The sequence below is a fragment of the Hevea brasiliensis genome, chromosome 14 (genome assembly GCF_030052815.1).
Source record: "Hevea brasiliensis isolate MT/VB/25A 57/8 chromosome 14, ASM3005281v1, whole genome shotgun sequence".
Taxonomy (NCBI): domain Eukaryota; kingdom Viridiplantae; phylum Streptophyta; class Magnoliopsida; order Malpighiales; family Euphorbiaceae; genus Hevea; species Hevea brasiliensis.
The window spans coordinates 27,583,739-27,598,291 of NC_079506.1; the positions used below are offsets into that span (position 1 = coordinate 27,583,739).

The 14,553-nt window shown below is 28.1% G+C and overlaps 2 protein-coding genes across 2 annotated transcripts; both read right to left on the reverse strand.

Annotated features, from left to right (window-relative positions):
• Positions 1–782: 782 nt before the first annotated feature.
• LOC110661612 (uncharacterized protein At4g06744-like) lies at positions 783–2,325 on the reverse strand. The gene has a single exon (XM_021820282.2). It carries the CDS (start codon positions 2,244–2,246, stop codon positions 867–869), a length of 1,380 nt encoding a protein of 459 aa, XP_021675974.2. The 5' UTR covers positions 2,247–2,325; the 3' UTR covers positions 783–866.
• Positions 2,326–3,748: 1,423 nt separating this feature from the next.
• On the reverse strand, positions 3,749–5,697 carry LOC110661611 (uncharacterized protein At4g06744-like). The gene has a single exon (XM_058135152.1). The coding sequence runs from the start codon at positions 5,602–5,604 to the stop codon at positions 4,030–4,032; it is 1,575 nt and encodes a 524-aa protein (XP_057991135.1). The 5' UTR covers positions 5,605–5,697; the 3' UTR covers positions 3,749–4,029.
• Between the last annotated feature and the right edge of the window lie 8,856 nt (positions 5,698–14,553).

A 14,553-nucleotide genomic window follows, 5' to 3' on the forward strand; every position in this document is an offset into this window, starting at 1 on the left:
ATGGTGATTGTCGACGACTGCGACCTGGCCTAAGCAAAAATCATTGCTGGGTTGCCTCCAGTTGGTAGCCGCATGTCAAAATCTGAGGGCGTGTGCGTTGGGTTCGGGCAAAAGAACTTCATGGAATTATCTTATTTAATATATACACTGGCACCGCTAATTTTTGGTTGGTTAGAGCTGAAATATCCTTATCTCTTTGGTATCAAATATCAATCATTAGGACCCCACCTTTATAGTCCTCTATCCTTCCTTCCAAAATCTTCAATTAGGCCCAGGACCCGCCCTTTTCGGTGCCAGTACACTTTATTTTAAAATAATTAAATTTAATATTTATGAGAAGTTTGAGAATCTTTTAATAGTCAATCTAGTACCAATCAATTTGGCTAATATCATTTAATTAAAAGATAAATTATAATAAAAGTCCTAAATAAAATTCATAAATTTATCATCGAGTGGTCCTTAAATTTATATATTTTACTTTTATTAATAAATTAGTCATGAATTTTAAAAATTAAATTATTAATAAAAATAAAAATTTAATGATCAATAATTTGCCTTTAATTATACTAGATAATATAATATAAATATAAAGTACACTTGAAGTAATTATTCCTTAAATTTACAGATGTTGGACTCATAACTTAGCATTTAATAATTTGCCGTATTGTGATTGACAAACCGGAAAGGAGACAGGAAGCCGAAGGAGAAAATATAATTTAAACAGGAAACTATTCATGCTTGAAGCCTGGATTAACTTACATGGATAACTGGAAAATCATCAATAATTACAACGTTACGTCTTTATTCATATACATTAGCGAAAATGCCCATCAAGAAGACAAATCTTGAATGGGTATCTTTAAAAATTAAAATCGGAAATTAATATGGGGTGACAGAGCATCATATGATTTAGGTGGTGTAGCTGCAAATGTTGATCGCTGATAAAACTTGGCCGTTGCGCTGGGATAGTTTTTGCTGCAGGGAACAATGGTGAGTGACTTCTCATTAGGACATTGCTTGGGGTTGCAGAAGAATTCTCTACACGTTTCTTCAGATCTCTGATTTGGCAGGTCTGAGATGCAGTTATTGCTAACATCAAGCCTATTCAACTGAATCAACTTCCTGCACTCGGGTCCTACCTCAGTGAAATAGTTGCCTGACAATGATAAGTTTTGCATATGTGGTAGCTTGCACACCATCTCCGGCACCGGCCCGTAAAATTCATTCGTGGCCAAGTTCAAGAACTGCATTTGTTCCAAGCAGGCAAATGATTGCGGTATTGGACCAGTCAGTTTGTTGCAGCTCGCATCAAAAACAGTGAGGCTTTTCGAGAAACCGATCTCGTATGGCAAACATCCTGTTAAGAAGTTGTTCAAGAAAAGCACTTCGAGTAGATTTTTAGCTCTTCCAATGCTGCTTGGAATGGTCCCAGAGAATTGGTTGTTAGCAAAAGTGAGATATACGGCTGGGGAAGAGCCAATATTATCAGGAAGCTGCTGATTAAATTGGTTATTGTTAAGGAAAAGCACGTCCAGGTCTAGATTGAACACTTCTCTTGGAACTGGCCCAGAAAATGAGTTGAACCTGATGTCTAGGAAGGTTAAGTTGGTTGCACCAAGAACTGACATGGGGAAGCCACCCGTATACTTATTATTGCTTAGATCGAGCTCGAATAAGAAATTGATGTTTTGAACATCTAATTCATTGGGCACATTTCCATTGAAACCGTTGGAGTTTGCGTGGAAGATAGACAAGTCCAACAATTTATCTACGAAACCTTGAATCTGAAAATCAGGGCCACTAAAGTTGTAGCCGTTGAAGTTTATTGCTGCCACAGATGGTACACCAGTGTCAGGCCTTGAAGCACAATTAAAGCCCTGATATTTATGACAGACATTATAGCCTACCCATGATTTTGTCACGCCCATGGGGTCGATCGTTATTGTTTGCTTGAATTTCTGAATTGTTTTATAATCCCTTAAAATGTTTGGGGGATATTTTGCCGGTGGCGGAGCAAAAGGAGGAGGTGGCGATGGTGGCGGTGGTGGGGGACAGATGGGTTCTGGAGGGATTAGAGGGGAAGGAGCAGGAGCAGGAGTATAGCCGCCAACACCAATAATTATCTCCAATGCTTCCCTTTGTGATCCAATCAGCGGATCACGATCACCAGCTACCTCATAAATCAAACGGGAATGAAAAATGATTGTCGAAAGTAGAAAGAAAGAAAAGCAAGAATTGCTACCCATCCCTCACACTCTCCAGCTTTCTCAAGGTACAGCAAACACCTTGCAAGGCTATACCAATATATTAAGGGCGAATCTTATTTCAATTTTGCCCGACTCTAATTTATGCCGTGAAAATTGTTAAATTTTAATTTAAAATTTATTAAAATTTTTATGACTTTATTATTATTCATTTACAACTTAATTAATAATTTTATTTACAGTCTCTCAATTTTTTAAATAAACGTGTTATAAACGTTTCTAAACCTTAATATATATTACAAAAATCATTAAACTTCAATTTAATATAAAATTAATTTTTAATAAAAAAATATACTTAATAATAATTTAAGATTGATATACACAAAAGTTATATATAATATCAATCTATATTTTAAAAAATATATATAATTAATTAATTAAAATTTAATATCACTAAAATAAAGTAAAATAATATATATTATTAATTTTTTCTCTCACATTAAAATAAAAGAAGCTTTTTTGAGAATGAAATTAAAGAAGTGAAGATAAATTACATCTGAATCTTTTAGACATTAATCTAAATCGAATTAAAAAATTATAAAAAGAAAAATAATACTATTAATTTTTTTAAAAATAATAAGTGCATAATTGTAGTAAGATAAATTAAATAATTAATTAATTTTAAATATTTATAAAGTTGTTAAGCTATTTTTAAAAGGATGACTTTTATTTTAAATGAGTCTAAAACAAATAAAAATTTAAAATTTTAAACTAATTATCCAAGTTTTAAAAAAAAAATTATATAATCATAATTTATAATTTATTATGAATATTTTTGTAAAATTTTCAAAGAAAAAAAAATGTTAAGTTGAAATTTAGGAAATTTGTATCATGTAAATTGAAATTGAAAGATAATTATAATATACTAATTCTAATAGAGGGATTATGAATAAAATTTCATAATAAATTAACCTATAAACCGATAATAGTAGATCACAAAAATTTTAATGAAACTAAAATTAAAGTTGAAAGATTTTCATGATCCAAATTAAAATTGAGAGCCAGTATTAATATAAACAACAAAGTTAACTTAAATAATTATGATTTGTTGAGGGATTTTTATCATTTGTTGTAATAATTAAATAAAAAGTATTATTTAGTTTTATATTAATTCAAGAGTTTTATTTTATTTAGGTTTTTTTTTTGTTATATTATGGAAAAATGGTGTTATAGAATAATTTTTTAATCAATATATTAAATTTTCTTTCCAATTATTTGGAGATTAATAATTTTGAGGTGGATTTTTATTTTTTTTTTTATTTAGTTAATTAGTGGAGTGTTTATTTCATATTATAAAAATTTAAAAATCCAAATCATGGTAGTTTTATTAAGGATAACAAACAAGCCTAAGTTGAAAACAAGATTGAAATACTTATTTTAAGGTTTCCATTCATTGCCAGTACTCATATAATGATTGACCTCAAAATGGAGTAGGAATTCCCGCCCAGAAGCTGGAAATGAGACAGAAAGCAGAGAAGTGGAAATATCATTAAAACTAGGAAATTGCATTTGCTTGAAGGCAGAATTGACTTAATTAATTACATGGACTGATTTATTACTATTATTATTATTATTGTTACAATATGCTTGGAATTTAAAATCAAGACTTCGAAAACGACCTAGTACCATTGACCTAGAGTCACTGGTTACTTGGATTAATTATTCATTATACAAATCATCAGCAATTTGGAAATCAAGTCTATATTTCAATGCAGAGCCACAATGCCCATCGAGAAGACAAGTCTTAAATGGGTCTCCTTAAAAATTAAAATCGTAACTTATTTTGTGGCGAAAGAGCATCATATGATATAGGTGGAGCAGCAACCGTTGCTTGTTGATCAAACTCGGCTGCTGCGTTGCCATAGTTCTTACTGCAAGGAACAATGGTGAGTGATTTCTCATTAGGACATTTCCTGGGCTTGGAGAAGAATTCTCTACACTCTTGTGCTGTTCTTTGATTTGGAAGGTCTAAAATGCAGTTCTTTCTAACATCAAGCCTCTTCATCCAAATCAACTTCCTGCACTCAGGTCCGACCTGAGTGAAATAGTTGCCTGATAATGACAAGTTTTGCAGATTTGGAAGCTTGCACACCATCTCCGGCACCGGCCCGTAAAACTCATTCGTAGCCAGGTTCAGGATCTGTATCTTCGTCAAGCAGGCAAATGAGTGCGGTATTGGGCCAGTCAGCTTGTTGCAGCTCGCATCAAACACAGTGGCTGTTTTCAAGAAACCAATCTCGTATGGCAAGCATCCTGAGAAGTTGTTGCCCAGTAAAAGCACCTCGCGTAGTCTTTTAGCTCTGCCAATGCTGTTTGGAATAGGCCCAGTGAACAAGTTGTTAGCGAAAGTGAGATATAAGGCAGAGGTAGAGCCAACATTATTAGGAAGTTGTTGACTGAAATTGTTGTTGTTGAGGAAAAGCACGTCCAGGTCTAGATTGAATACTTCTCTTCGAATTGGCCCGGAAAATTGGTTGAACCTGATATCCAAGAAGGTTAACTGTCTGGCAGCAAGAACTGAAGTGGGGAAGCCACCATGGTAGTTGTTGTTGCTTAGATCGAGCTCGTAAAAGTATTTGATATTTTCAACTCCTATATCATCTGGCACAGACCCTTTGAATTTGTTGGAGTTTGCGTGGAAGATAGCCAAGTCCACCAATTTATCAAGTAGACCTTTAGTCTGAAGGTCAGGACCAGAAAAATTGTAACCATTGAAGTCTGCTGCTGCTACAGATAGCCGTTTAAAGTCAGGCCTATAATCACATGCAAAGCCTTCATATTTACAGACATTTCTGTCCGCCCTGTTCCATGTTCTTGTTATGCCCATGGGATCGCCTTTAATTTTTTTACTGAATTCCTTAATTGTGTTATAATCCCTTATGATATTTGCTGGTAATTGATTCGAGGGTGTTGGTGGTGGGCGTGGGCGTGGGCGTGGGCGTGGGCTTGGTTTTCGGGGTGGGCGTTGGGGTGGGTTTTTTTTTGGGGTTGGTGGTGGTGGGGGTGGGCTTTTTTTTGGGGTTGGTGGTGGTGGGGGTGGCCTTGGTGGTGGTGGGGGTGGTGGGGGAGGCGGTGGTGGTGGGGGTGGCGGTGGTGGTGGTGATGGTGGGGGACAGATGGGTTCTGGAGGAGGCGGGCATTCCTCATTTTCAGGAGAAGGAGCAGGAGCATAGCCACCACCGCCGCCGCCAATGATTATCTCCAATGCTTCCCTTTCTTCCAATGCTTCCCTTTGTAATTCAACCAATGGATCATGATCACCAGCCACCTCATAAATCAAACATGAATGAAAAATGAATGTGAAAAGTAGAAATAAAGGATAGTAAGATTTCCTACCCATCTTAGTCTCTGCTTTTCTACCTGTAAAGCGGAGACCTGGAATGACTATAATAAGAAAGGGGAAACATTTTATAGAGAGAACGTCAAAAGACTAGCATTGACAAGTCAAGATTCACGAGCAAATAGATGATTCCCACTACCCATAGATCTTTGTCTTGAGGTGGGGCTGTTATGCCGTCACTTTCAAGAGAGACCATATAATATCACAGCTTCTCTTTATATTATTGCCTTATTCTTTGTGGGAACATATTAACTCTTCAATTTTCCCTGACAGTATTGTGCTTGCCAAATGAATACGAAATGATTTGACAAGCAGCCAATAATAAGTTTATTAAATAATAAAAGCTTTAAAATATTATTATATTGGTCCTATTTATATATATACTTTACTTTTAAGATGTGACAAACCTTATAAATTAAATATATGCATTGTTATAATGAATATATTATATACTTAATTATAAAAATTTTTAAATTAATTAAATGATTTTTTAAAATACTTTCCTATACATTTAAAATTATATTTTTAAAAAAATATTTTTTTAATCTTTCAATTCAATTTCAAACTTAGCAAAATGAAATTGAATCTTCAAAGGATTAAAATGCTTATATGGATAAAAATAATGAGAGAATTATGAAAATTTAGAACAAGAAAATTATATAAAAAAAAAAATACTTCGTAATTTTGTCTAATTTCTATTATAGGGTTTAAGATTTGGTTTATTATAAAGTTATAACTCAGATTTACGTGTAAACGGACACATTTTATTTAACGCCATCTAAATGTGTTCACGTGACATTAAAAAACACTTTTAAATTATTTTTAAATAAATTTTTAATAATTGAAAATTAAAGAAAAAAAAAAACATTTCACATTTCTTTTGTAGCTGCCCCATCACTCACATATGCTCACCTTCACTTCCACATCCTTCCTCAAGCGGTTGAATCACTGATCCACCGAGACCTTTAGTGAAACTACATAGCGATTCTTTAGTGAAACTACCGGTGCTTTACAATAATCGATAATACTAACCATGCACCAAATTGACTGAAGAACAAAGATGAGAATAGAATTCCAACTTCAGAGGAAGAGTAAACTAGAAATTATAATGGGCCAACTTTAAACACCTAAACGAAGCTTATTGTTGTTTTTCTCCGGCTTATCTGACCAACTCATCTGGAGGAGGCTCTCATCTGAAAATTTTCAATGGAACCTCAGCTTTGCAATCAATTTAGTCAAATTAAGAAGAGAGTGATCAAATTGAAAAGAGAGGGAAATTTGTGCACTGCCGAAGGTGTTGTTAGCCACACAGAGGAAATTAATTAAGGCTATCAGATTTGGGAAATTAATTAAAATTATGCCACATCGACATTATTAAATAGCATTTGTCAAAATGCTATCATTTGATAATTAACAGCACCGCATGTAAATATAAGGTATGATTTCGTAACAGGTGAATATTATATTCTAAAATGAAATTACTACCATTTGATAATTAATAGCATGCACGTAAATATAATTCTTTATAATATATTATCAAAAATCTTTAATATTACAGCACAATTTTTTATGATTTCCTCTTTATAATATATTATCAAAAAATAATTCCCTCTACAAATATAAAAATTTAGTTACTTTTTATTTAAGAGAAAATTTCATATGTGAGGAATGAAACACTTGCTTTAGGACTACTGAATAATCCCCAAGGACTATGGTCACTTGAAGCTTATCAGTTGAGAGGCAGCCTGCAATTGCAACTTCATTTCTCAAAAGCAAAGCAAAAAACAACAATGATACTTTTTTACAAGAGGACAATCAAATAATTATTCCTCAAGAAACCCGACGATTGATGAGGGGACCAAGGCCAACCTCTTCACTGAGGGAGCTGTAGTGTCGGTTGCCTTATGCCAAAGACATCATGCCCCGCAAGATGAATTTAATGGGTTCAATCACTTTTTAAATTGAAAATGGTGTGGCATTCTTTGTCTTTAATGCTTAAATTTAATAGGTTTTGAATCGTCCTCCTAGCTTAAGTTCACATGCAAAATAAATATCATCGTTGGTGCCAACTAGGGTTGTTCACAGTTATTAGAATTACAAACCAAATCAAAAAATCATATTAAATTGTTAAGAATTGAATTAAATTGAATTAATTTTTTTCAAGATTTGATTTGATTTTTATTTTTCATTAAGAATGAAATCAAAGCTGTATTAAAATCGAATTAAATCTGTACTAAACTAAAAATTGATTTTATATATATATTTTTTTATTTTTTTAAGATGTATTATATATTTTCAATATCATGATATATTTATATGCAATTAACAATCACTTTTAATGTTTAAATGATAATTAAGTATGATTATATATAGAAAAAATAATGTAAAATTATTTTAAAAATCAAGAATTGAAGTAGAATTGTACTAAATTAAAAAATTGAGAATCAAACAGAACAAAAAAACAAAAAATGAAAAATTAAAGAATCGAATTGAAATCATACCAAAACTTTAAATGGATTTCAATTTTTAGGTAAGGCCAAACCGAATTGAAACCAAATACTCTAGTGCCAAATTGTATATATATAATTTGTGATAAGATTTTTATTCGCCTTGCACGACCGGACAATGCATATATATATATATATATATATATATATATATATATATATATATATATATATATATATATATATATATATATATATATGCAGCCATTATTTGATATGACTTTTGTGTTAGAAATTAATCCAATTCAAAGGATATGTTAGAAGAAAGAATACAAGTAATGAAGAAAAGGATTGTGTATGTATTTATGTCCTCATTTAGAGAGATATTACAATATTAATTTGGACAAGAATAATAATTGCTATAATTATGCTACACAAATCTCCTATAATCATGCTGATTGCTGTAATTATGTTACACAAATCTCCTATAATCATGCTGATTGCTGTAATTATGCTAACAGGATATTGTTTTTTAATAAGTTCTAAAGCAATATTAAATTCATGACCAAATTTAATCTATTTGATCTCTCCATATTTTTTTTAAAGCATTTTAAATTAAAAATTTCGCTTTGAGTTTTTTAACTAATAATAGCATATAGACTTCGTTTGAAAAAAATTATTTGTAAAAAAAAAATTTAATTTAATTTTTACATAATCATATTATTTTTTATATTTTTTAAAAATTATGTTTTTAGTTCAAGATAAATGAATTTTTTTATTTATTAAATTTTTAAATATGATAATTAATTAAAAAAGAAATTAATCAAGAGAGGGTGTTTAGTTTGGTTACTTACTTTTAACTTTTAACTTAAAATATATTTTTTAACTTATGAGTCAAATTAAAAATAAGTAGTTAATTATTTGATAAAATTACTTAAAAATAACTTTTAAATAGTTTAAGTTTTTAGTTAAAAAGTGTTTAAAAGTAATTTATTTGATTAAAATTACCAAAAATGAAATATAATTAAGTGTTTTAGTTGTTAAAATAAGGATCGTGTTGATATATTTAAAAATTAGTAGGATAATAAAGTTTCTTATTTGGTCAAACAGTAATTTTAAAATAAGTAGATAAGTTATAAGTAAGGCATTCTTATTTATAACTTCTAACTTATTTTAAGTAGATTTTTTAATTTATAACTTTCTACTTATAAGTAGATTTAATCGATTTATATGTCAAATTAAATATTTTTTAAATTGAATTCTTATGAAATTTTAATTTTGAAGGGGATTATGTTAGAGAGTTACTGATGAAAGTTATATGATGAAGAGTTAATTTCATGTATAGCCCATTTCATTACAACCTAGTAGCCTTTTTGTAATATATTTATATATATAAAAGCAATTAATTTACATTTTCAATGCATAGATTTAATTTTATCAAGCGCTCAGTCTATTTTTCCAATGCAAATTTTACATTTTTCGCAATAATCAATTTCATGAAAAATATACATAACTCATAAAATATCAATGACAATTTAACAAGTGTTTTCATAAAGATAACTTAAATGCAACTCTCTGTAATCATAAAATTATGTTATTTGCAAATTAAATAACTTTAGACAAAATTAACAAATTCTATCATATAATCTATATTTATATTAGTTACATAACAGAGAAATATATTTGATCATACCATCAAATAGAACCACCTGCAATAAGCATCTTGTGATTTACAAACGTGCACAACCTTGTGAATGAACACCCTTAACAAGAATGCTTTGCACTGGTGGATCCATCGAATAATTAAATGGTAGAAAAATTATTTTTACAAAGTATTATGGCACAGAGAAACCTTTACCACTATTTGTGCATACTAAGCTCAAGAACCAATTACATAATACAGCAAACTATCTCTTTTCATTATTCGCTATTTTTTATTCTGTATTTATATGAAAATTTTAAGAGTAAATATACATATATATAGAGAGAAAGGTTTAAGTAACAATTTAAATCTTTTATAAATTACAATCCATTTTCTATCATAGATATTAATACTTTTCTTTTTCGATATTTATGGATCTAATTATATAATTAGTTCCTTAAAAATTTTATGACAACTTTTATATATCCCAATTCCAATTGTGATTCAATTCTTTCTTCTAAATCACACATGATCTTTTTTCCTTTAATTGCATTTATACTGTAAATATATTATATTATCACATTGTAATAAAATAATATTTTCAGAAAAAATCATTAATAATCATTTAAAAAGTAAAAAAATTAATTTGACCTAGATAGATATATAAATATTTAAAATTTTAATAATATTTAAATCGCATTTACTATATTCAACAACATAGTATAATTTTGAAATTATAAAATATAAAAATATTAAATTATATTATTAAAACAAAATAATAAATAATACAAAAAATACGTGGGCTTGAAATCATAAAATATAAAAATATTAAATTATATTATTAAAATAAAATAATAAATAATTAAAAAAAATGTGAATAAAATAACTAGTATATATATTAAAACTGAGCCTTAAAAAAAGGTTTTATAAAAATGTGCCATGTGGCTTAAAAGAATGTTTTAAAAAAATTCGTGTGGCATAATCCCTTTTATCTTTATTTTTTATATTTTCTTATATAAAATAAGTTATCATATTAAATATCAATTTTTTATTTAAATGTTTTTAAATTTTAACTACTAAAATCTTATGTTATATAAAAAATAATATTATTTAAATTTTTCTACTATATTTTTTTAAAAATTTTAAAATTATTAAGTTTATAATTTTAGACATTATAAAACTCCTCATATTGTGTATCTCTAAGCATCAAACTTTTTTGATTAAGTTAACGATGAAATTAGAAAAATGATGAATTATTTTTTAAAAGTTTTTTAATAAAAAATTATTTATAAAATTTAAAAAATTTATAAATATTTCTATATTAAAGAGAAAACTAACCAATTTAAAAAAAATAATTTCTTTTTTTTAAAATTTTTTTTTTAAACTTTGATAATTTTATTAAAATATAAATATATATATATATATATATATATATATATATATATATATATATATATATATATATATATATATCAATGTATAATTATTAAATCATTTGTAACTTTTATAGAAAATTGGAGAATTAGTAACTTAAGAAATTTTAATTCACTGCATTCTATCTTAATACACTATATTCTATTAAAATTGTAAAAAATAGACATAATCAACATATAGAAAACCAAATAGAAGACAAAAAAACTCATTCTTACCACTCCCTTTTTTGGTACAATTAAAGAAATTACATTTTCTAAATAAATATTCACTTATCTTTAATTTATAATTTTATTTGACAATATTAGAAAAAAAAATCTGTTTGTCAGCTATTTAATTACCTCCTCTAAATTAAATTAATTACTTGGCTATTATTTTTTTTTATCAAAAATAATATATAATTCATTTAAATTTCATTATTAGAAACAATTAAAAAGTAATGAGACCAAATTAATTTAATTTTGAATTTGAAATAACTAAAATTTTCTAATTAAATGTTTGTCATTGCTTTGGTCCTAAAAATTACGAGTATTGGGTAAATAAAATTGAAAAAATTTAAATTAAATTCGTCAATAATTTTTTTAATTGAATAAATAAAATCTGCAAATGAATATGCTTTCCAAATATATTTCTATACGATAATTGTCATTGTCAATGTCAACTATGCACCATGTGCAAATGCTGCTTTCAATCACAATGATCATATGATCGTAATATGGCTCTTTGTGGTTGTTTTCATTTTTCTATAGTCACTATAACTCCTTTCCATATCATATCTTAAAACTAATGATTATAATAATTTAATCTAAACATCATTTGTTATTGATACTATAATAATAATAATAATAATAATAATAATAATATCTTATTAATTATAATGACTACTATCATTAAATAATTTGTAACTTTTATATATATAATTAAAAAGTTAACAACTTAAGAAAACAATTTTAATATGCTATATTCTATTAAATTATGAAATTAAAAGCGAAGTAAGAGAGAGAAACTCACTCGTACCACTTCCCAATTAAATAAATGTTATTTTTTATAATAAATTACTACTAATCAGACACATAATTACTTTCTTTAAATTAAATTACTTATTTGACCATTGACTTTCACTACAAGAAATGTTAGATTTAATAATAATGAATTTTATTGTCAAATATGCAGAATTTTTTGCCATGAAATATATGAATTGTTGCAATTGTAATTATAAATATTTTACAATAAAATTATGGTTGCCAAGTAAGAATAGTTATTTGCAACAATAATTATTATTGTAAAAAAATTTTCAGTAATAACAATAATTATTGTCATATTTTTTTATGAGTTATAAGCAATAATTATTTATATTATTGCTATATGTTAGTTTTATAGATAATAAAATTATTGATATTGTAAAATTTTTATTACTATTTCTAATATTTAATTTGTTGTATTGTTTTTTCACTATAAATAATATATAATTCATTTAAATTTATTACTAGAAACAAATAACAAGTAATGCCTCACAAAATAAATTTATTTTAAATTTGAAATAATTAAAATTTACTAATTAATTGTTTATTATTGCTTTGCTCCTAAGAAATGCGAGAATTGGTAAATAAAATTGAAAAACTTTAGATTAAATTTAACAATATATTTTTTTTCAAAATTGAATAAATAAAATCTGTAAATGAATACTTTCCAAATATTTTCCCTTACGATATTTGTTCAATGTCAATTATCCACCATGTGCAAATGCTGCTTTCAACTAATGATCGATCATCTTGCAAATGATGTGACACACATCATCTCTAAAAATTATTGGTCCAAGAAATTCCAAATTTGACAAAGATTAAGATAGCGCACCAGTAGGAGATAATTGTTAGAAATATTTTTAAGTGATGTTTGATTTTTGGTGTTGGGCTTTGATAGATTTAGAAAAGAATATTTTGTATATTTTTAAGTCTGTTGATTTATGTTGTGTAGCATAAAAATGTGTAAATTATAAATAAATAAGGTAAATATATTATATAGTTTATCCTCTTTATATCTATCTATATTCACAGGCATACTATTATCCATTATAATTAAATAATAAATTATCAAGACAATAATATTACTCTACAAGCTGAAAGTCATTCCATACAGGCAAAGCCTCTTTGCATAGATAAAGTTAAATCAATTTTTCATTATTCTTCTTTTATTTATAGTGTTAGCTACTCCATTTTAATTTAATTAGAAATCTTATTTAATTTAAAAATAACACTGATAATTCTACTGAAAATATATCTCTATTCTATTCCTAATCAAATTATTAATAAAAGATTTTGAATGAATTTGGGTTATAAATCTAATAATCTTTCTACCGAATCTGTGAGTTTAATTTTTGAAAGCTACTGCCACTCTCGTTCAGAGATTCTCATCGAGCGGCAACTCCCTCCAATTAGCTACGTCAAGCTTATTATTGATGGCAGTGTTATTCATCTTGATTCAAAAGCTTCTACTGCAAGTGTGTTATGTGATGCTAATGGGCACTAGTTAAGCGGGTTTGTCTGTTATATGGGGCCATTCAGTGTGTTTCAAGCCGAGCTGTGGAGGATGTTGAAAGGTATGGAGCTAGCCTGGAGTCTTAATTTTAAAGCCATTTATTTGGAGGTTGATAATCAGACTGTCTGAACTCTATTTTGAAGGGTGACATTGATTCTAGCAGTTGTGGTTCCCTCATTTCGAGTATTCGGCTTATATTGGTGAAAGATTGACAGGTTCTCATTCATCATATCTATCATTTTTACAACGGGATCCAATAACCTCTCGTGGACTCTGTCCTTTTTTACAGTAGGAACTAATTAGGATAGTTTTCTTTATTGTCAAAATCTTATCAAATCTTTCCTAGAGTTCATTGATTTATTAACGGTAGTGTCAGTTTGAAATATCAATTAAATATGATAGTTTAATTAATAATTATATAAACTTTAGGGTTTAGTTATAAAATCGACAAGCTTCAGAGTTTTTTTAGCAATTAACCCTAATTTAAAATCAATTTCACCCAAACCCAAATTCAAACATGACAGAGTAAGGAACCTTAGAAATGAAAATATAAGGGAAATGGAGAATTCGTCTTGATAACCATTCAAGGAACCAATCGGCAATACAATCTCAGTTCTGCGACTTCTCTGCTAATTTGAATGAAAAATACAGTTACAATAAAAACAAGAAAGAAATCCAAAGAGACTTCAGAAGAAGCTCTTGGCCCAGCTGATATGCAGGAAATACCAAATGCCATATCAATCACCTAGCTGCTAGAAATCCTAGACCAACCTTCAGAATTGATTTGTGGTGATGTTATGGATTCACACTTTTTTCAGAATTGATTTGCAAAGCTCAGTGGAACTTGCCGGAACACTAAACTTGGAATAAGAAGCTGGCTAAATATGATTATTT